Source organism: Mytilus trossulus, chromosome 9 (genome assembly GCF_036588685.1).
Source record: "Mytilus trossulus isolate FHL-02 chromosome 9, PNRI_Mtr1.1.1.hap1, whole genome shotgun sequence".
Lineage (NCBI taxonomy): Eukaryota > Metazoa > Mollusca > Bivalvia > Mytilida > Mytilidae > Mytilus > Mytilus trossulus.
This window is the reverse complement of record NC_086381.1, coordinates 9,805,121-9,829,821: the sequence shown is the minus strand read 5'-3', so window position 1 is coordinate 9,829,821 and position 24,701 is coordinate 9,805,121. Positions and strand designations below refer to the sequence as shown.

The 24,701-nt window shown below is 31.4% G+C and overlaps 1 protein-coding gene across 2 annotated transcripts; it reads left to right on the top strand.

Moving 5' to 3' along the window:
• Positions 1-28: 28 nt before the first annotated feature.
• LOC134685085 (adapter molecule Crk-like) lies at positions 29-23,383 on the top strand. 2 transcript variants are annotated; one of them, XM_063544498.1, is made up of 8 exons: positions 29-174; positions 7,903-8,025; positions 8,569-8,725; positions 15,787-15,960; positions 16,855-16,881; positions 17,853-17,942; positions 18,390-18,467; positions 19,253-23,383. In XM_063544498.1, exons 1-8 carry the CDS (start codon positions 140-142, stop codon positions 19,379-19,381), a joined length of 813 nt encoding a protein of 270 aa, XP_063400568.1. In that variant the 5' UTR covers positions 29-139; the 3' UTR covers positions 19,382-23,383. The 2 variants fall into 2 exon arrangements, with proteins under 2 accessions (XP_063400568.1, XP_063400569.1); XM_063544499.1 differs by lacking the exon at positions 16,855-16,881.
• Positions 23,384-24,701: the final 1,318 nt, after the last annotated feature.

Genomic DNA, 24,701 nt, shown 5'->3' with positions numbered 1-24,701 from the left:
AATTTGTTTGGTTAGAGACTTTAACAAATGCCCGCCGCCATATTTGTTTTGGGAACTTGGAAACTTCCTGGATAAACCACGAAAACAAGTCAAATGAGACACTTTTTACGTCTTGACGTTCAAGTCAAAGGTTGCTAACATGGCAGCAGACTTTGACCCAGAAGATAAATATAGGTTATTCTTAAAAATGATACTTAAATGATCGGTTTTGTATGAAAAAATCAACGACCCCCCTTTTTGAGTCCCATTCGCCTCTTTTTGCCAAAGATTCACTGAAAAAAATACTCGTGGTGGTGATTTTCTGCTTTTGACAATCATGATTGTATGTATTTTAATCGTCAAAAACTCTCTGTATATATATTCTATAAGTGAAGATATGTAGCAGTGTTTTTCTGAAATTTATTTTGTCTCTCAACTTCACAACTAGACACAAGTCAAGTATGTATTGGTAGTGTCTATACTAGAATTCTAGTCAAAAAGGCACCTGGTTCAATCGGCACTTGGTCAAATCGGCACCCAGTATAGTCAAATCGGCACCTAGTCAAATTGGCACCTGGTTAAATAGGCACTTGATGTAGTCAATTAGGCACCCATGTTAAATTTGTTAAATATATATATGTTGTGTACAAGATGTAACTTTGTACAAATTATAATTTGTACAGGGTTTTTGTACAAGTTATAAGTTTTTTGACACGCATTTTCTTACACCAGGTAATAAAAGTTTATCTTTAAAAATGTTCTAGTTCAATCTTTAAATTCAAATTTATATACTTTAACCAGAGACATGTATACTAAAGAGATTAGCGACTTGGAAATCTCGCTGACTTCACGCGTGTAAACTCGTACCCAGCATCCTCTAATCATATGATAACAAGATAGTCTAGACAACCGATAATAATCACTCGGAACACCCTGTTGTTTTTCTTTGTATTAAGGACCAGGACAAAGACTTTCAGAATTAAAATCTTGTACTGTAAACAAATTCACAGTTGAATAATAATATGACACTGTTTACATGTAGCATTAATCGGTCTGTTAATTATGGGGTCCCATGATTAGGTGTGTATGTGGAAAATTATTACCTTTACAGGAAATAACTGTAATGTCGAAGATGTCAGCAAGCGAAATTTCCCCTTTTAAAATTAACAGTTTCATCTCAATATTTATATCTATATTAAAATTGATGCTTGGTGGTTAGTTTAAACATATTTGTTTATAGTGGATTGGGAAACAAGTTTCGCAACTTATATTAATCCCTTTCCACTTTGCGGGTGCGAGTACCTTGTTTATGATGTTAATAATTAATCTAGAAAGACTTCATCAATTTGTTAACAACAGGTGATCTTTCTGCATGTCCAAGGGTTTAATTACATGAGTTACTAACTTATTAAGAGGAAGAATCATACAGCTACTGATAACCTAACATGTTTGATCTTTACTTCATGTACCTTACATTATGTTTACATATTAATAGGTGTCAAATTATAAACAGTTTTATTGCCATGATCAAGATTTTTAATTACCAACATTAAAATCTGAATCAATGGAGATTAACAACAAGAACATTAGCATGTGTTTAGTAATTTAGCATACCTGATATGATTCCGGGATCTTTTATAAAGCAATTGCAGATGTGTTAAATTAAAGGTGAATAAAAAGGGACAGGAGTAAAATAAAAACATAAAATCTAACATCCAACGGCTGTTTTTGCCAGACAAGCTGGGGCCATGGGACGCCAAAGCTCGTCCCATATCAAAAAGTGGATATTTGCCTATCCAAAATAGATGCGCTGCTTCGTCGCTTCTAGTGCCAACAGACGGCCTTGGAATCATTTAAATTGGGTATCAGATTGTTCATTTTACATTTATCTCTTCATTTATGTAAGTTTCACCTACTTGCCACCCTTTATTTTCTCATATTTAGACAGTTTTCACAGTGACCCACTGATTCTAGTATTTTGACTTCCCAACGTAGGTACAAATGTATGTTTGGGTTGTATTTTTTGCAAGGATAACAAGAGAGACGTTGCAATGGTCATAAACAATATGAATTAAATACATGAACCCTGTTCGGTTTGGGCTTCATGAAAGCGAAGAAAACCTGAGAGGAAGACAATAGTTTGCTATAAAATAAAATCAGTCGAATAAGAGAAAGTAAAATATATAATGTCTACGAGAACCTGGAAAACCTTTTGTTAATCCTTTTTCAAAGGCCATGTGTCGTTCAGAGAATGAAGGTTAAAATAGGATCTTTATGTAGAGTATTGTCGACCACAAATAAATAACATAAGTTCCAAATGAATACAGTATCCTTCTAACTGAACAGTTAACAAGAAATGAGAAAATCAGAAGCCATATCAATTTTATGACAATGCTCGAGAAATAATCGTTTGATTAAAATACTTGTACAAGCGTAAGTCTTATAAGAAAAAAGGGGGTCATTTGTTTACAAATGCACGTACATGTAGTTATGCAAGTTAAATCAACCAAGATATTTAATAAATTGGATTATTATAGAAATAAAATTAATTTTGTATCTATCATCTACATGTATTCAAGGAAAGAGAGGATAGCATACAGGAAGACAAGGTAAATAAATGGAAATATACCTATATATTTCTTACTAATTACAAATAAAATATGGAACCTTAGTATAACTGGTGTTGATTGCTTACTATCTATATTATTGCTTACCTTAGTAAACATGGTGTTGGTTGTATACTTTTATCCCTTTCAGTGGCAATGCGTAGCATTAAAAATTCAATTTTTAACATGTTGAATGGATACTTTTAAAATATCATATTTATGAATTTATAATACTGGTTCATGTACACCAAAAGTAGGATAAACATTATAAAGGATTGATGTTTGTTTTGATTTTCATGGTAACACCTGATTTATATATAATAAAATTGTGCCAACCTAAGTCCTTTTCTATGTAGATACCAAAAGGGGAAACTAACTTTAGAACAATATTTATTACATCAATGGTGTACTTTAATATTAGGGCCAATTATTCACATTAAAGATGCTATGAAGCTCCATGATTTTGTCACTTTGGTTCATTTTGTTTCGCACATTATTGCCACTCCTAAGCTTTTATATAATCACACTTTCTTAAATTCTATACAAATTCCTGTATGAGTACACACCATTCTATTGTTTTCAGTTGAGATAAACAGCTGACTTGATGATACCCTTTGATCATAATTAACTATTAAATAACTAACACAAACTTTGGAGATAAAAATATGGTCATTAAAACATGTAATTAGGGTCCCGCATTTATATGCAGTGCTCTAAGGTAATAACTGTCTGTCTGTCACCGCTACCTGTGTTGTACGATAACTAAAGTTTACTTCAACTCATTGGAATAAAATTTATATACAACAATAATCATGATAATATAAGCATCTTTACAGGAAGCAACCTTTTCAATCTTGAAGATTCTTTATGATGCATAATTTTTCTAGTTTGATTCCTGTAATTATTTGGTTTTTGAGTCTTACTGAATGAAGTATTTGTATTGCAGGTCAATGCAATGAGCCTTCAAGTGAAATTAGTATCCAGTCATCAGAGACTTGGAAGTACTGCGTCACAGCCCCAGGTCACCTGTAGTACTGAGTCACAGCCCCAGGTCACCTGTAGTACTGAGTTACTGCCCAAGGTCACCTGTAGTACTGAGTCACTGCCCAAGGTCACCTGTAGTACTGAGTCACTACCCCAGGTCACCTGTAGTACTGAGTCACCACCAACAATCACCTGTAGTACTGAGTCACCACTAACGATCACCTGTAGTACTGAGTCACCGCCAAAGGTCACCTGTAGTACTGAGTCACCGCCAAAGGTCACCTGTAGTACTGAGTCACTATCCCAGGTCACCTGTAGTACTGAGTCACCACCAACGATCACCTGTAGTACTGAGTCACCGACAAAGGTCACCTGTAGTACTGAGTCACCGCCAAAGGTCACCTGTAGTACTGAGTCACCGCCAAAGGTCACCTGTAGTACTGAGTCACTACCAAAGTAGTACTGAGTCACTACCCCAGGTCACCTGTAGTACTGAGTCACTGCCAAAGGTCACCTGTAGTACTGAGTCGCCGCCAAAGGTCACCTGTATTACTGAGTCACCTCCAAAGGTCACCTGTAGTACTGAGTCAACACACACAAGGTTACCTGTAGTACTGAGTCACAGTTCATGGTCACCTGTAGTAGTGAGTCACATCCCATGGTCACCTGTAGTATTGAGTCACATCCAATGGTCACCAGTAGTATTGAGTCACTGCCCAAGGTCAACTGTAGTACTAAGTCACATCCCATGGTCTCCTGTTGTACTGAGTCACATCCCATTGTCTCCTGTATTACTGAGTCACTGCCCAAGGTCACCTGTAATACTGAGTCACATCCAATGGTCACCAGTAGTACTGAGTCACATTCCATGGTCACTGGATGCCTGAGACTGCAGTCTATAAAATCTGAAAACGATGATCTTGCTATAAAAAGACTAGAAAACATTTTAAGGCATACATGATTACCACAGTTGTCTTTAAAGAAAAACTGTTTAGAACTTATTTTATAACATGTCAGCATTATTATGCTGACAATAGGACAACACATTGGTGCTGAAGTAGCAGAAAAAGAAAGAAATTCTGGGGTTTAGGGTCTCTTTAGCTAGGACAAATCACAAGGTGACTATCTACGAAACAATAGATGGTTTCTTTTTTGCAGTATACAGATAACAGTGGATTAGGTCACTTAGATTTTCTGGATATTGCCAATGTGCTAGACTTTGGATCATCAGCAGATGCTGACAGTTGGTTGAAATCAGCCATATCCTTTCAAAGAATGACAAAAGAAACTGTAGTCGTTTTGTATCTGATGGTGAATGAGGTGCCTGCAAAGTTGAAAAACATAGCACCTACATTGTTAAGTTTTCACTGCCACTGTTTGGTTTGGCATTGGTTTGCACAGATATAAAAAAAAGGATATGGAATACACCATGAATACTATATAAGTACTTTGAAGACTCACTGAATCTTACTGCTGCACTACTTTAAAGACACCTTCAAAAGAATCAGGTTGCACTACAAACACAGGAGGTATAACAACAGAAACTGGTCTCCAGAAAAAAATGAGGAAAGCCTGTAAGACACGCTGCTTATCATTCAATAATTCTGTGAAATCAGCATTTAGGGATTTACCTGCAGTGCTTCAAACCCTCTGAATAGTGAAACTGAATGACAACCCCATATGTACAGCTGATGGTTTGTTGAAACGTATGAGACAGTTCAAATTTATGGGGGCTCTTGCAGTATTGAGTCATATACTACCAATTCTGGCATCTCTAAGCAAAGCTTTTCAGAAAGGCACAATAATTTTTCCATCAGTCCAGCCTGCTATTGATCACACTATGGATAGCCTTGATGATTTCTAATTGACTGATTCTGACAACCCTTTAACATCAAATGTCAGTACACAGCTGAAAAGCAAATTGTTAGAACAAGGTCGTTTTCAAGCCTTGGATTTGCAACCAAGCGATTTTGAAAATGACAAATTTATTGACTAAGTATGTACATGCTTTAAAGTAAACATAGATTCACGATTTTGAAGTACATGTAGTATACCAATTCTTTAGTGTTTCAGTATCTTTGATCTATTAATTATGCCTTTGAGGGGAACAGTAGAATTCACAACCTATGGTAAGGAGCGTGTTAAAAAGATGGCTGATCACTTCTACCAGGCAGATGAAACTAGAAAAGACAAGAGAAGAAAAACTGCTAGCAGAGTGGGGGATTGGAAACATACATTGACAAGTATCAGTTTGAATGGAGCCTGCAGAGAATGGTAAGCAACCATCATTTAATGATCAATGATCAGGAAATTCTTCACATTTTCAAGATTGTGATAAGTTTGTCATTCAGCAATGCATGGCCTGAAAGAGGTGGCAAAACAAGTCTTAAGTAATTTACTCAAGAACGATATGCTAGCTACTTTCATTCAGGTCTCTGTGAATGGACCCGTAGCTGATAAGATGATTCATGATGCTGCTGGAAAAAGGAAAAAAAACTATCAAATACAGTATTTGAAAAAGCTCAGTTAGAAGAAGCTGGAAAGACAGTAACTCAAAAGGAAGTTGAGACTGAAGATGCTAGGATAAAGACTGATTTTAGTATCTATGAGTTGGGAGGAAAACAACAACATGTAATGAACTAAATGAAGCAAGCAGCAAAAATTGAGGGATTGAACATTGAAGACAATGAGGATGAGTTTGAAGATGATGAGGACCTTTTTGAATAAAACTAACAATCAATAAAAACTTTATTGATTGATGTGTAAATGCATAGCTGCTTTGAGCAGACATTATCATGATTATAAGAAAAATAAATATCTATCTTGTTCCAGTTTGATTTTTGTCATTCATTCCAGATGATTTTGGTATAAAGTCTTGTTCCTAGGTTCTTGCCACTGGACGTTAAGCAACCAACAATCAATCCTAGGTTCTTCTTTCCCATGAACATCATAACATTCTCAGGGCTATAACCAAGCTTTTAATTAAGTACTAGGCTTAAATTAAAATTTTATAACAATAAAATTTATTATAATTATCAAAAACTTCTTAAAAAGCAAATGTTTTCTCTGCTTACGATTAAAAAATAATGAAGAATTGACAATTACACAAAAAAAATAAAAAATCTTTGAGATTTTTTTTTCTTTCAAAAAAATTGTCATTTGAAAGATGAAATTAGGTGCCAGGAGATTGTGAGAATGCAGGATTTTGCTCTATTTATCCTAGACCCCTGCTGTAAGACATCAAGGATGTATGTGACAGCCACCTATTATTATAATTTTCCCATGTCAACTTTTAGGGAAAGCCCTGCTTCATATCCAAGGGTTTCGATCCACTCCCCTCCACTACAGAAAAGGAGTGGATCATCATCTTTGGCTAGCAAAGATGTCATAGACAGTTTGAGTTGTCTTTTTGTAGATGGGCTGAATTTGTGTATAAAAATGTAATGACACTAATACTGGCTTTATGCATAAGGATGTTGGTGTCATCAATAAGCAAGGGCTGATTAAAAGATCTTAAAACATAAAACCTGTTCTTTCTCTATGTACTTGGTAGTTCTTAGTAGTAATAAGTTTTTGGTAGACTGCTTACCAACTGGTAATTGCACACTGCTTACATTATTCTAGGAATAATCAAAAACTTGTTCTTTATGTAGGTATATTTTTGCTTTGATATAGACATTTACCAACCAAAAGGAAAAATTAAGAATAAATGCTTTACTGAATAAATAACTACAAATATGCATAGGTTTTTAAAAACCTGAATTCAATAACAATTTATACTGTGGATTCATTAATATTCGTTGGATAGCAATTTTCGTGGATTTCGTGGGTACAGGAGAACCACGAATTCAAATGTTCAACGAAATACAAATTTTGTAAAGGAATGAGTGTAGACTTTGCCAAAACCACGAAATTAAATATCTACGAATATGTAAGTTTTCCTCAAACCACGAAAATTGGTACCCACGAAAATAAATGAATCCACAGTATATGACAAGCTTTGTTCTTTTAAATAGACTGACCCTACTGATTTTAGTTAGTTGTCTGTACTATAACCACTTTGGATAAATTCACCTGTCTTTTGCTTTTAAATAAATTAAATGTTATAGAATTAAAAAGAAACAGAAATTATCATTTATAAATTTAAAGTCTACTTTGTATAACGATTGCATGCATTTCTCAACTAATGTCATCATGCCTCAAAAAGTCGTCAAGTGTATTAAGTTTCTATTGATTATCCATGTGTTTTTATATTATATAAACATTTAATATAAGTGAATTTTTTAACCTTATTTGGTTTTCCTTGATGATAATTTATTTTACTGTATTTCAGTTGGTACTTCGGTCCACTAAACAGAGAAGAAACCAATGAAATATTGATACCAGAAAAAGAACCTGGAGTGTTCCTTGTCCGAGAGAGTCAGTCTATAAGAGGAGATTTTGTATTATGTGTAAAGTAAGTACTATCAGGAGTTTTAAAAAAATCTCGAAATTTTGTTTATTTATTCAATTATGTTCTTTGATCTTTGTGATATCAGGTGTATTTACAGTGTAGAAAAGTTCTTTTTCTGAAAGACATGGAATTGTTTCAAATTAAAAAGCAATGATAAAAATAGAATACATATATGATGTTTTCATTTAAAATGCAAAATCACTTCACATACAACATACTTGGCAGAAACAAAAGCAAAAAGACAGCTTATATTGGAGTTCTCCATTTCAAAGAGGCAGTGATACCTTCATCACAAGATGAAGCAATAGATAACATCTCACTGCAAGATCCTCATTTAGAATTCTATGTTCCATAATGCTAAATTTGTTCATAGAGACCTCTATTTCAATGTAAAATAATCATTGAAAATGCTTGGTTTCCTTTAAGATTTCAAATGCTAGATATTGACGCTTTGATGTATACTTAAAACATACATAATCGTGTATATACCTTTCAACATTTAAATGTACACGATTGTATATAATAATGTGTTCTTTTTTTTTTCAGAGAAGAAAATAAAATAAGTCACTATATCATTAACAAGATAACAAATCCTGCTGGAATAACAAGGTTTAGAATTGGAGATCAGGAGTTTTCAGATATACCTAGTTTATTAAACTTTTATAAAACACATTATTTAGACACAACGTCATTAATAAAACCGGTAGGTAAATATGTATTGATCAACAAAAATATAAAAGTTATAGTTTACCATTACATGATATTAGATAACTATTATTAAGTCAGAAATGTAAAAAAGATCTATCATTAATAAGGGACGACATCAAAAGTTCAATGTAGGATAACAAACTTAATTCACATAGTTTTTTCACTGACCCCCACACCCCCCTCTAAACTTAATTTAGGAAAAAATTATTAACTAATATGGTTATATGTAAAATCGATTTTGGACAGACAAAATTTGCAGCAATGTTAACCCCCCACCCCCAAACTATTTGATTTAAGTCTTTTATCCTACATCGATCTTTTGATGTTGTCCGTAATATAAAGATAAGAAGATATCAATTTATGACCTCAAAATTCCATGAATGTACAGTTTTCCTGAATTATTTCCCTTCAAGGTCCTTGATTATACTCCCATCTATGAAGTTTAGGAAAAATAAAGAAATCTATCTGTCTATCAGATAATGTCAAGTCTATATCACAATGTTTGAATGAGTTGAAGAATAATGCCTTTATGATACTTAATATATTATCAAAATTCATTTGTCAATGAGATAACAACAAAAACACTCAATAAAGTTATAACTTCCAGAAGGTAACAAAGTTTTTCAACAGAAGACAGGCTTCTTTCAATACAATGCTAAGCTCTTAATTTTACGATGAAATATGTGAAGAAATTTTACAGCAAAATTCAAAGATCTGCCATCAACACCCAATCCTCCATAGATATTCTATTATTCCAATATACAAAATGGGTCTCATTGGTGTCTAAGCATGACACGGGATTGGCGATTTTTTATAAGCGTTACACGTGAAAGTCAAATTATTGTGTCATGAAAATTTGAAAAAGGGAAATGACGTCTAGAGGGACCTGGGAAATAACAAAAAAATAATAATTGCTTACGTACATAGTGTAAGCAGGATACGGGAATCTGACTTAACAGTAAGCGGGATCTGGAATCGGGACCCCCCAACAGGGACTAAACTTAACACTCGCCCTGTCGCCCGAGGCGACCAGATTTTCGGCTGGGCGAATAAATTTAGTCATCATGGTCGCCCAGCTGGCGACTGTAAAAAAATTGAAGTAAATCCCATTTGTACCCTTTCCCCCGCGATATTAACAAAGACTGTTCCTAAAAGGAAACCTGTTTGTCTTATCAAAGCGATATTGAAATATAGAGTATTTCCGAAAACCAGTAGGTTATTTCTAATAACTGAACCCAGTCGAATAGCTGTTTTCAATCCGGAGTCACGATGTTGCATATATATACCTTCTTCTTTCCGCATGTTTTCTTAGTTCTGCTAAATTTTCTACGATAATTTCATTATTGAACAGTGTTTTCTAATTTACTGTTCAATAAGCATCGTGAAAGGGATGTTTTCTTATTGTCCTGTGAGTCCCCGATTCACTTTTTACAAAAGTATTTAATAAAAAAACGAAATTTAAAATCTTGTAAATAAAAATCCCAATATCTAGTTTAATATCCAATCTTCATTTAAAACTTATTGAAAAATATATTTTGATCAACACTATTAGAGGATGGGATTGAGATAATATTTAATGTTCAAAGAAAGCGCCGTATTGTCTAAAGGTCAACAGGAAGTTGAAAATTTGAAGGGAGATAATTTTGTTAGGAAACAACCTAAAATAAATATTGTCAAATCTTATGATACATTTCTGGTGGCAATAATTCAAATATTATAATAGTTAACACAGAAAACATTTTCAAGACTACAAGTAGGATTTCACAATAAGGCTTCATTAGAAAAACTGTTTTGTTTCATACCATGAACATACATTTAAAGAAGAATCAAAGAAGTTTGTATTTGAACATATATGAAGACTACTTCCTGTTTTACTTCTTGTATTAATGATCCTCCTTACGTGGGAGCACTTAACAAATGTACAAGTTTGTTAACATAAACATCAAAATGATATGCCTTGCTTCATGGTATGATAATTTGATAAAAAAAAATCTGACTGGAACCAACAAAAAGAACATATTTATTTCTGAATAAGGTTTCAATACAACTAATGTTCTCCAGCTGAGCCTTTAGCTAGCAATATTCAAGGTAATTTATACATAGTATCCTTACAATCCGGGTTATTGCGCTAAAGTGCCCTTTCAGAAAACTAGCACCCTTCTGCCCTGAGATTTAAGCTGGAACACTGTTAGTAAGTATATACTAAGTAATTTTCAGTTTTGTTTTATTTTAGTATAAAGATTAGTGGGCTCCTAAAGTTTTAAGCGGGCCCCTGAAAAAAATATCTTAGGGGCCCAGCTGGCCCCTAGAGAAAAACAGTTAAGTTTAGTCCCTGCCCCAATGAGAGCCCCTACAAAGTTATATTCAGAAATTGACTATGAACTTTTGGAGCAGTAATGTGTATTAATGATATATTGTTTGTACTTGGTTTTGTGTTTGCTGACCATAAAGGTGTAAACAACAAAGTTATATACAAAAAAATAATAAACAGATTATCAATGATCTGTCAAACTACATTATGTTTCTCTGCCACTTCACATCTCTAGGCTGTCATCTTTTGATGATATTACAGTTGAAATACACCCTTTCATTCAAAATATCATTAATAATTTAAAAAATGTTTTGGAATTATAAACCAGCTAAACTTATGTGCACAACTATACAAGGATGTAAAAACTATAAATAGAAGGGGAAATTATTGTAACTGTATATAGTATGGGAAACAATTCTAAAATGTATCTGTTAATCTAATCAGAGAAGTAAGGAGTAATAAATTATAGATATAAAAAAACTTCTGTACCTTCCAAAAAGTTTATATAACAGTATTATGTCCTATCAGTCTCCATTGTTTGTACAATGTAATGACACCAATGGTTCTCCATAAGTATCTCAAGTGTGTATCTTTAACAATATACTTACAATTCCTTGTCTTATATGTGAATAATACTTTTATTGAAGTAGAAGTAATTTGTGATTGTTTATGTTTGTTCATCGGTTTGTTCACACGTTCTTTTTTTTTTGCATTTGTTTGTCCAGGTTTTATATCTGCAACTCCTTTTAAATCAATATCTTCAAGAATGAAAAAAAGTGTGGAAAATTTATGATTTTTGTGAATTTTTTCAGTCAAAAGACCATAACTCTGTACTAAAACATAAGACCGGATTAAAACATTTATTAATTGATTGGGACGTAAATCACAGTATAACGTTCAAAAGCACGTTTACACATTAATACAGGCTTCAATATTTATATGTTGTATGAATAAATGTTTAATCATATATAGAGGCTTTAAACATAAATTGAAACATAACGATGAAATTACAAAGTGTAGTACAACAACTAGGCCTAAGAAGAAAAATACAAAATAAGTAATAAGCAATTCAAAACTGAACCACTTTAAGAAATAAATTTGAGATGTGGTTGTAACCTGTTTCTGATATATGAGTTCTGGGCACTTCCTTTTATACATGTACATATACATATAAATATACTTAGAGATTCATATTCTTATACTTTTGGGAAAATTAGTTCCTGATAACTAATTAAGTTTGCATATAACATATCTATCCACCATCCAAAATTTAAAAAAGTACAAACAATGAAAATAATGATAGAATTAACTGAGGCCAAACATTTCCTTTGGTTCATATTTAAACTTAAAGAGCAAATAAAAAGAATCCACTTCACTTGAACTCTGTTGAATAGTTGTCTCATTGGCAATCATATGACATCCCCTTATTTTATAAAGAAATGTGACAGACAGAAATTGTATCTACATGTACAAAAAAAATGAGAGTGGAATACAAGTATTTATTTGATATTTGAATATAATGACCAGGAAGGAAAGGGGGTCTTCCTCAATATTAAATTTTACATGAAATTGATTACATTGGGTCACATGTATGTACTTGTAGGGGAATTTTTATTTGGAAAAACTTGGAACATTTTTCCTATATTAAGTTAAGGGAATTGTTTTATTTGACATATATGTTAACCATTATTAAAATGTAACTATGAATGTCACCATGATTGACACAGACAAATAATGGTTGACTGGAGTAGATTGGTGAGTTCAAATACCATACACTCATTTTAAAATATTCTTGCTCTTAATTCAACTGTTATTGGGGCAGTTATTGAATATTCTTGATATAGCTCTGATGCTAACTACTTTATTAACTGTCTTTTATAACTTTTGGTTGAATTGAATTATTTGTTACGTAGTCCATCATATTATTTGTTTATTGAATTGTTATGTAGTCAATCCTAACATTTGTTGATTGCATTGTTACATATTCCATCTGATTGTTTGTTTATTGAATGCTATGTAGTCCATCCAAAATGTTTTCCGCATTCATATATAGTTTTCAGCCAAGTAGTTGTCCAAATTTATGAAATGTTTCTGTATTTTGTCAGGCAAATGAGGACAGTATATTTTAGAGTTCTTTTTTTGATACGATTTATAATTTTAAAAATAAAAAGATGTGGTATGATAGACAATGAGACAACTCTCCACAAGAGAACAATGACATAGAAGTTAGCAACTATAGTTCTCCTTAGGCTTTCAACAATGAGCAAATTTAAAATCTGTTGATACATGTATTATTCTGCATTCTTCAATACAAAGATAAAGTACGGATGACTTCTACTAAAGATTTCCATTCTAACTCTCATTAAATTGTGGTGAGGTGAGAATTCCACATTGAAGGCCCCACTGTGACAACTATCATTAAATTGTGGTGAGGTGAGAATTCCACATTGAAGGCCCCACTGTGACTTTGACAAGACAAAATAGCAATAAAAGTGCTGATATTTTGCCTTTGTTGTGATATAATGTCATTTATTTTTACACACCCTCTTTTTTCCCAATTATACATACACATTGTGAACATGTATACTAACAATACATGTAATGTTTCTGGAATGTGAAGTGATGACACATTTGTTGACCTTTAATTCCTCTTTTTTTGCGTTCAAGGAAATGTGTAATCAAACTTTTTTCTTTGATTTTTCGAATATGTAAGTAAAACCACTTGTACATGGTTTGTGGATTGTAGAATTAGTTGAATAATTATTTTTTACATCCCATCCCCTAGCTATAGGCCATGGTCCAATGACTTCAAATTCAATTAGCAATTTTCAATGTTAAGTTTTCTGCTTAAGTCAGTTAATAAGAACTATTTGTGATAGATCAATGATGTTTGTATAAATTTTCAATTCTATCAGTACATATCAGTTGCACCATTATATCAAGGCCCAGTCTCCTGATCATGGTCCAGTGATTTTCAATTAACTAACAACTTTCAATGGTAAGTTTTCTGCTTACGTTAGTTTGAGAGGATCTACTTTCAATAGACAACAATATATTCTGTCAGGCTACTTTGTTGTCTGTACATCTCAGTATATCAACTTTGTCCAGGCCTTCCCACTAGTTGGTCCAGCAACTTTAATTAATTAGCAATGATGCTGTACATCAGATTGCCTTTTTTAAATTGTATGCAGGTGGACAGGACATTTCTCTGTGTGAACAGTTTATTTTATTCCCAGACAACAAAAATGAGAATGGGATATAGCAGTATGTGCATCTCTCTATCTGGAATACCCTTGTGATGTGATTGTTGATAAATCCATACAAGTGATACATCTTCCATTACTTATTTAAATGTGACAAAAACTATTTATGTATATGTAGAGGGTATTACTGTTAGCACAAAACTTATTTCCTTGAGTCCTTCATATTGAATAAGAATTATTAAACATTTTTCGGACGGGACTAGTTATACAGGCTTGATCAATTACATGCATGAAATTATTTATTTCCGGGGCTGGGCTTGTAACGTTGGTTTCCTGTTTGAATTGGTTTACCCTAGTCATTTTTTGGGTCCCTTTATAGCATGGTTGTCAGTGTGACTCCTTCTTGAAGACTGTACCTTGACTTATAATGGTTTACTTTTTTTACACATTGTGACTTGGATAGAGAGTTGCATCATTGGCACTCATACCACATCTTCTGTTTCATGATGTTATTTCTGTTAATTGCCAGAAATTTGTAAGATGAACAACGAGTCTGATTTACAAGGTACTGATTGTACCATTTTGAAAATATTGCAAAGCATATATATGTAATAGAATAGTCCAAATGTTAACCCTAAGTTATAAATAGACTGGACAGGGAAGGAAAGATACCAGGAAATAAAAGCTTTAATTAAAGTGGTGCTTGTGAAACTTCAGATTTTAGGCCAATAAAAGTGATTTATAAATTTCACAAGCTATTTTAATTGAAAATATACCATGTCTGTAACATAACTGGATGAATATTGATTAAATAAGATAGATTTTCTTGACTACCATTCATCAAGGTGCAACTGTAAACATATTATTAATAGTGATAACCTTTTCTGGTTACAAGGGAAAAAACTAACATTTGAAGGTTGTTTTTTTTTAAAGTTGTTGTTTTCAGTTGTTATCCTGTACTTTTATATGCAGAGAATGGGGGAAACTTGAAATTAGATATTGTATTAAAAATTACTTTTTAATATGTGCAGTAATAAGAAATCAGGATACAGATTGCAAAGAAACAATCAAGTTAAAGAATTGATATGATCTTTCATATCTGACACTTTTCTATAAATACTATAAAAAGGATTCTTCTTTATAGACAATTAAAATGAAAACAAATTTTCCTGTTGGAAAGGCCTATTTGTTATTGTCAATAGTCCTATATCATTTACAGATATTCATATTTCATTTTGAGGGCTATTTTATAGAAATTGCTCTTTTAAAGTCTGTGTTCTTTTGCGATGTCTTAATTTCAGTAAAATTAATGGAATATAAATTGTATGAATAATGAGTGAAATTTCTCAAAGAAAGGTAAATATATATAAGACGGTAAACAATACAAGAGTGATAACTTCTAATGGTTAATAATGTCATTGACAAATTAATATTTCCTGAAATTGTGTAGATCATGAAGATAGTAAATAAAAACTGAAAGAATGATATTACTGTTTAATATTTTTAAATTAAGCATGGCTAAATAAATAATCTATATTTTAGGCTAAAAGAGCTAAATATGTAGCCAAGTTTGATTTTACTGGCAAGGATCCTGAAGATTTACCATTTAAAAAAGGTGATGTGTTAGAACTTATATCTAAAGATGAAAAAGAATGGTGGACTTGTCGTAACAGTCATGGGGATGTCGGACAAATACCTGTTCCTTATGTAACTAAGGTTAGTATACAAACTAAAATACATTACATAACAGTACTAGAGGAAATTTTGTACTTATATTAGGTTACTATGTAACCAAGCAAGAAAAAGGAGCCAAGATAGGGGTGCTCAGAGCATTATACTAATTTTTAAGTAACAGTTGAAAATCCTAAATTGGAAAAGGTTTGAAAGTGGTGTTTTACTCTGAAAATTTCACACCATACTACAAAGTAGCCTAGAAATTAAAGCAATTATACAGGCAAGTGTTCATGTTATCTGGGTGTTATAGAATGCCATGGCCAAAACTTTAATTATAATTGAAGGGATTATGGGTAAACACCTGTTCTATACACAAGTAATGGGTGTGGATGAAAATGTTCAGCATAACAATACATATAAGAATATGTGGTTTGAGTGCCAAAGAGACAACTCTCTCTAACATGCATTCTGACTTCATTGTTTAGTATCTTTTATAGATGGAATTATAAATCTTGAATATTAAAACAGTTTTAAAAGTGCTCTGTGCTTTATATAGATATAAATAGATGTTGTATGAGTGCCAATGAAACAACTCTCGAGATTCAAGTCACAATTTATAAGAGTAAACCATTAAAGGTCAAAGTACGGTCCTCACCACAGAGCCTTGGCTCACCATGAACAGCAAGCTATAAAGGGCCCCAAACATTACTAGTGTAAAACTGTTCAATAAAACTGTTTATAAAACGAGAACCACTTATAAACGTCATATCATTTATGCCATTCAATTATATAAGTTAACAAAATTCATGTGATGATATTTTTATGAAATAAGCCACTGAATATAGCTTATAAGATGAAGGGAAGTGTCTTTAGCCATCAAATTTCATAACAGTTTGAAGGAAAAAAAGATTTAGTAATTTGTCATATTATATTCAGGATCATACCTCAGTCTTATTTCAACAGGTAAAATATGTTTTGAAGTAAACAGGCTTTAGCTACATACTGCTGAATAATTGTAAATCAATAATAGAGATAAATACTTGCAATCTTTTGGTAGCCACTTACTAGCAGGTCTATTTTATGTTGTATAACTTGGTATTAGGAATCTTTTGGTAGCCACTTACTAGCAGGTCTATTTTATGTTTATGTATAACTTGGTATTAGGAATCTTTTATGACATCTACATTGGCTTTTTCTTTACTTTAAGAACATTATTACGTACTAACAGTTTACTAAACTGCATTTTTGCAGCTTACTTTCATGCTTGAATTGATCAAATTTTTAAATTATGCATGTCACAACTTTCTGTCTAACTACTTTATAAGAATTTCTAATTATATAGCTGAGATGCTTTTATTAAATATAACTTTTCTTTTATTTATGGCATTTTGGCAAAAACAATTTGATGAAAAAGACCTTCAGGGACTGATCTTTTTCTAATGTTGGTATTGTTCTGTCATCAGCATTAACAGCTATTTTTCAAATAAATTCTACTTTGGAATTAGGATTTATTGTATAGGAATAATATTTGCCAGCAGCCTTTTAAAATTATGGCAATTTAATGCTGTATTGCTTGAATATGATTCTATCTAGAATAATTTTCTTATGGATTGTATTATTGAATGTGATTCTTTAATTGTAGAAACAAGATGTTATTTTTTCCCAGGATGATCATGTTAAATGTAATTAAAAAAAGTAAAAAGAAGTGGGTTTGGAATAAAGATACATGCATCTTAGTTGTACATCATGCCATATTTGAGATTGAAGTTCTTCATGATATAATTTCAGCTATTGGAATAAAATGTTTCACTTCTCCCTCACTCTTAAATTGACAGGTTTACTTATTAACCTTTCTTTGATGACATTAAGTTGTAGTATTACATTATCACTATAGCCTATAATTCACTATTATATTTATAATGTCTTTTTTCCAGTTTGATCCTAACAACCCTCCAATACCTAGTCAGAGACCAATATCAGAGCCACCAGGTTATATAGATCCTCAAAAACCATCCATCAAAGATGTAAGTTATTCCTTGATACGGTATAGTGGGTTATTTTTGTGGGTGTAAATTTTTCTGGATAGAACAATATTGCCAAAATAAATCCCGTCAATTTAAAAGTGCATATTCAAAGGTATTGATAAAAGTTTTGAATCTGCCAAAATAGTAACCACCAAAATAATTTGTATACCTTATTTAGTAAAAATCGTGAAGTTTTACACCCACGAAAATAACCAGCTACATGGTATTTAACCTTTATGTGATATTATGGCTTTATTTTATGATTAAGAATCAAGGTGTTTTCAGAATCTTTTATTGGTACAATAATCTACTGTTTTGTGTCAGATTGCAAACTTCTAATTCTCAACCTTTCAAAGTTTTTGTATCACATTAAAGTAACAAAACATATCAAAACCCACAGGTCGTGGCTAAAAAAAATAAGATTATAAATATGTTTTTTCTTTACAGATAACTTTACCTGCTAGAGCTCTTGTGATTCAACAAAGAATACCAAATTTATATGATAAAACACAATTAAAACTTGAGGTAAGAATACAGAAAACATAAATGTAAATAAAACCTTGAGGTAAGGTACAAAGTTACAAAACATAAAAAAAAAATCTGTGTCAAGAGACTGTCATTAGATTTATGCTCTTTGATAATAAAAATTAAATATGGAAAAAAACATAGCTTTATTGACCACTAGTCTACATTATTCGTACAATATTATGAAAAGTATTAATACAACAACAAAATATGAGCTATAACGCTTGGACAGATAAATTATGTTCATCCTTGCAAATCAATGTATATCTATAAATGTGATTAAAGCTGTTGAGAGATTTGTTGTTTCTACATACCTGAAGGAACATAAAACTGTAAGACATGGTTTTAGTGCAATGAAAAAAATCTTTGATAAAAACACAAACTTTTCTTTCTACTTGTAGAAGAAATAATCTTTAAAAAAAATAATATTCTAAAATAAAATGTATTTAGCTGACATAGTCAAGAATCTTCTTTCATATACATAAGAAGATGTGATATGATTGCCAATGAGACAACTCTCCATCCCAGTCACAATTTTAAAAAAGTGAATAATTATAGGTCGAAGTATGGCTTTGAACACAGAGCCTTGGCTCACACCCAAATAATTATTCCTTTATGAATATTTGATTCTGAAAGTGCTATAGTATAGTTCATCTCATTCTCAAGTATTCCTCAAACTGCAGTCTTATTAATGAATAACTTTTCTTATGAGTAGTCAAGAACATAAGTATTCAAGTTATTCATAGTATAGATATTTTATGTTGTATTGACATATGTCTTTTCAGAAAGGAGATATAGTACTTGTGACTAAAATGAATTCCAATGGCCAGTGGGAGGGAGAAATCAATGGAAGGAAAGGGGTTTTCCCTTTTACACATGTACGATTTACAGACAATGAAAATAGTACTAGCTAGTAGAAAATAAATGTAACAATTATTTGTTTTAAAATCTATCTTTTATCAGAAACCAAACTTGTTAAGATAGATTGTTCTACAGTAACCAAAAAAACTTACAATTCTTAACTGTTATGTATTGCAAGACATTTAAAAAACTTTCAATTATTGACATAATGTTTTGTAAGACATTTCAAAGTGACTGATTTTAAAGGAAATGTGTATTTTGTATTTGAGAGTATTTTTAGATCGTCTATTTTTCATATTTATTTCCTAGGGTTTAAGCAATTTAGTATATTTAATATTATTGTTTTTGATATATATAACATGTCTGATTGTTTAAAGACATAGTCAGTAACTGTTGTTATTTAAACCATTTATTATGCCATAATCAAGTTATTTCGTTGGGTAATTTTCATTAAAAAGAAAAGAGAAAATGCATAAATATTACTATTGTCATAGTTTGTTCATAAAATCACTCTAGGTTGAACATTATATATGTAAATATAAGATATCAATATGTGACAGAACTGGGCAAGGAAAGAAAATTTCAAAGTCAATTCTTATACTTAACCTTACAAATTCTTTTTGTCTTTAAAGTTTGTCTCAAATCATGATCATTAATTTCTGAATAAAGCTTTTTGGCCTGCTATTGTTGAGGAAAACAAATATATCTTGCAGCCAGTCCTCAGTTTTGTCACCATTGTAAATATCAGATATGTATATTGAATACCATACATGTAAATGAATCATTTTCATTTTCATTGTCTTTATAGGATTTTTCTTTTGTGTTTTAATCTAAAAACAAATTTATTGACCTGAGATACTGGGGTAATATTGTATTTAAACTTAAATCTCAGCAAATGTTTTTTCTCATGACTATTGATATTTGTGCAAATGTATTTTGATTCAAATATCTTTCTTAGTCAATTCTAGATTTCAATTTTTGTATGATTTTCATTTGCATTTTATATGGTTATAGAAGAAATGAAATGATTGACAATCTTAAGAAAATTTTTAAAGTCTTCCATTGATAATTACAAGGTTATATAATTTGTAGACATGAATTACATTGATAATAATAAAGTAATAAATGTAATTTTAAAATTTTTAAATTGCTGGAGTAGAAGAAAGGCCTTTTTATTTATAAGATCACGATAATTTTTACTAGCAATTTGAAGAAATATGTTTTAGGTGCTTTATTTATTTTTTCACATCCAATAATTTATACATACCTATGTTGCAACAACTGCATTATACATTATACATTTTTACTGTATCAGTTTACACTGCTGAAAGGGACTGCAGAAAAAACCAGTAAGGTATAATTAGAAAATACGATTTTATAAAAGCTAAGATTGTATCATTTTTATTAGCATCCCCAAAGTAAAAGACATCAACTTGATATTATTTTATTATTATTTATTAAGTTAAAAATAAATGAAAAATACTTTAAACAAATGTATTATTGAAAAATTTAAACAATAATTAAAAGTTTTAAAGCAAGTGTGATGTAAGATAATAAGTGATATAATATATTACATAGGTGTACTTTTATTGCCAATTATTGTATATACAATTAGAATGTTATATCTACTATAATGTAAATCAAAATCGCTATTGAATGTGCTGTGTTTTAAGTCATTGAATGAAATTTTGTCAAGAATGCTTAAGGCCAACAATTTTGGAATGCCAAGAGGATGCTCAAGGAATTTGTTTGTGATTTACAAGTAAAGAGAGAATGTAAAGTGTATATCAGATAGTCTCTTAATCTTTACCTAAAACTGTATTGCAAAGATACAGAAACGAACATATTATAACCGCTTCAATTATTTTAATCTCTCATTAGTTTTCATAGATTTCATATAATCAGAACAGATCAAACCAATTTTGTGTATGAATGTAAGTTTCATGATGACAATATCAATTGCTCTACACTTTGAACTCTTTTACAGCTTACATTGGTAATTAAAATCTGATGTGCTGGGAACATGTTTAAAAATAATGCAGAATAGAATAAGATATGTGGTATAAATCAATTAGACAACAACCAAACCACACAAACATACAATCTACAATATTAAACATGTGTCTATATGATTTGCAGTGGTGGGTCCAAAAAGATCATAAGAGGAGACCCACTGACTGCCTAAGAGGGGCTTGCTCCAGTCTTACTTCAGTGATTCCCAAAATAGTCAATCAAATTTTTTCCACAAAAGGGGGCACCTGGGCCCCTGTAAATTTGCCTCTGATATGTCAAGCTCAAAATCAACCAGAGTCGGATAAAGCTGTGAATAAATTAGACAGAAATGGTTGAGGGTGAAGATATCTCTTTTATAGCATTCAATATGTTTGTAGGTTACAGTTTTTAAAGATGCTTTATATAGAACTTGCATCAGGGAATATTTGAGCATGCTTGTATGGTATCCAGCATTTTAATATAATGCATTTAATAAGAAAAACGAATCTTGGAATTGTACAAAGTAGAATTTTGTAAATATTGTACATGTAATTGTAATGCAATACACGTATATATACATATATACATATAAATAATTCAGACTAGATGATTTTATTTTATTAAGTTTTGAGGTTGCATATTGTGAATGGTATACATATATATATATATATATATATATTTTGTTTAGTTAGATACATTGGCACTGTTGTAAACAAAGAGTACACTTGTTCGCAAATCCTACAGTTGGAATATTTGAGTAGTTTAATTTTTTACACATTTTTTTTCAATTATGATTTAGAACAACGATATGGAAGGACCATAGAATACATATGAAAGTATATTACAGTCTTACTCCTTAAAATAAATCAGTCTTAAGTTTGACACTTTACTACTAGGGTACACAATAATTAGCTTCTTATTTGAGTTTGAACTTGTAGCAATACATATATAAGTGGTAGATTTTAGTTCTTATATTCACTTTGAAATCCAGATGTAATTGACGAGAGAATTTTTAAATTGGAGTGCATTACATTTTTTTCCAAATAGTTTTTATTTCAATGTTTTTGTTCTGGATGAGAAAGGAAAAGCATAATAAATTTTCTTGTGACAGTTACATATTTTTAGTCGCAACCATTTTCTTTTTGTACAAGGGCAGAAGATATTTTAACAAGAAAGTTTAGGATTTTTTTTTTCAATTAGATTTGTATTTTTTGACAAGTACCATTAAGTATTGAAAATCTTTATACTGACATATTACCTCAAAGATTAAAAAGCAGGTGTATTCTAACATAAAAATCCTTGTCAGCTTCTTTCTTCAAGATCTTTCATTGGAAGTCATTATTATTGAAACTTATTGTACATTAAGTTAAACATGTACAACTTTTCCCCATTTTTGACTACTACATATTTCTGTATATACATTTTTAATTTTTTGGCCAAAGTATTTCTGGATGAACTGGATAAAAAAATTATCAAATTATCACCTTATGAGTCTTAAGATAAGTAACTGGATGACAGACATTCTTGAGTTGAATATGTTGACAGGACAGAAACACCATGCTACAGATAAATAGGTAGTTATGGGATAATTATTGTCATTGCTTTATTTGGTAATAGCTCATGATGAATTTGTAATTCCCCTGGAAGTCGTTATTTTTTTCTTAAAAACACAAATATTTGTACATAAGTCTTTATTGTATAAAGCCCTTCTAAAGAAAAGATAACTTTCTTTCAGGGACATTTGCATTATACACAGATATATTTTTTTCAATCAACTGCTCAGCAAAGTCATCTCAATCACAAGTTGAGTTACTAATGAGGGGTTGGATGGGGAAATCAGGTTCAACTGAACCAATGGCTTATCAGAATTTATCCTTTAAGTTATATCAGAAAAGTGGTTCTTAGTAGTTCTATGAAAGACTTCTGTAGAATAATGATATATGTAATCATGTTCATTCTCTTATAAAAAAGAAATATCAAATTATTCTCCTTTCTACCTGTATCAAGCCAATGCCAAAAAAACAAGAACCTGTGATGCTTAGAAAATAAAAGCAATCAAAATATTTATTGTTTGTTTTATTCATTGTCTTTACGTCCAATCTCAGTCTTTAATATGCGTGCAGTAAAATTAATGTGTTGTCATTTCGAAAGTGTAACATATTGAAGGTTAAATAATCAAGATCATTGTTCTAAAAATGGAATGAAATTTATTCAGAAAAGTGGTTTTGGCACACAATTGAATACTACATATGGGATTGCAATCCTTGCTGGACATATGGTCACACATAATGATAAGAAGAACTTAATTGCTTTTAGTCCACCAAATTCAAAGTCAAAGAGACAGTAACTTAAAATAGGCTGAATTTTTTAGGATCACATCAATACTTTTATCAAAAGATCAGTCGGATAAAACCTGTCAATAGATATAAGAAGATGTGTTATGAGTGCCAATGTGACAACTCTCCATACAAATTGCCCAGAGTGGAAAAATGATAGTCAGCAGTAAAATCACTGAAAACAAGTTTACTCAAAACGAAAATTAGAAGGAAGACAACAAGATCATCCAATTTGGAGAAAATTGAAAACAGAAAAGAAAAACTCGAGCCATTATAGAAAAGGGAATGCTTAAGTAACAACATTATACCCAACACTGGGCTACAATTATTTGGATTTACAGAAGGTCTTTGTTTATTTGTGAACTTTTCTGTCCTGAATGTTCTTGCATTTATTTGTACTGTGTCCTTGTCATGTAATGGTGTAATGTTAGTGTTATATTTAACATTACCATGAAAGTGTGAGGTTTGGCTAGCCACAAAACCAGGTTCAACCCACCAATTATTTTCAAAATGTCCTGTACCAAGGAAAATGGCAGTTGTTATCTTATAGTTCTTTTCTGTGTGTGTTGCATTGTTCTTTGTTCACTTCGTTGTTTATATTGTTTCAATGTTTTCCTCTTATAGTTGTGATATTTCCCTCGGTTTGAGTTTGTAACCCGGATTTGTTTTTGTATCAATCAATTTATGACACAGCGGTATACTATTGTTGCTTTTATTTGTCCACTTTTTTTAATCCTTTCTATCAAAACGTGAATGTGATCATTTCATACTTAATTTTATCTGTCTACTGTTGATTTTAATCCGTCTTTGATGTAGTCCAGCATCTGATACGCCACGATAAACTACTAGATAAGAGTATTTACCCAGATCCACGGCTTGTTATTAAAAAACCTGTGCTCCATTCTTAAAAACACAGTCAATTGGCAAGGTTTATTCAGTGATATCTTTACAATGATGATATATTTCTAGGAATCAGAAAGATCGGAATTCTATCAACTCATCTATATAAGAGATTTAAAGAGGACATATTAGTAGAACTGGAGTA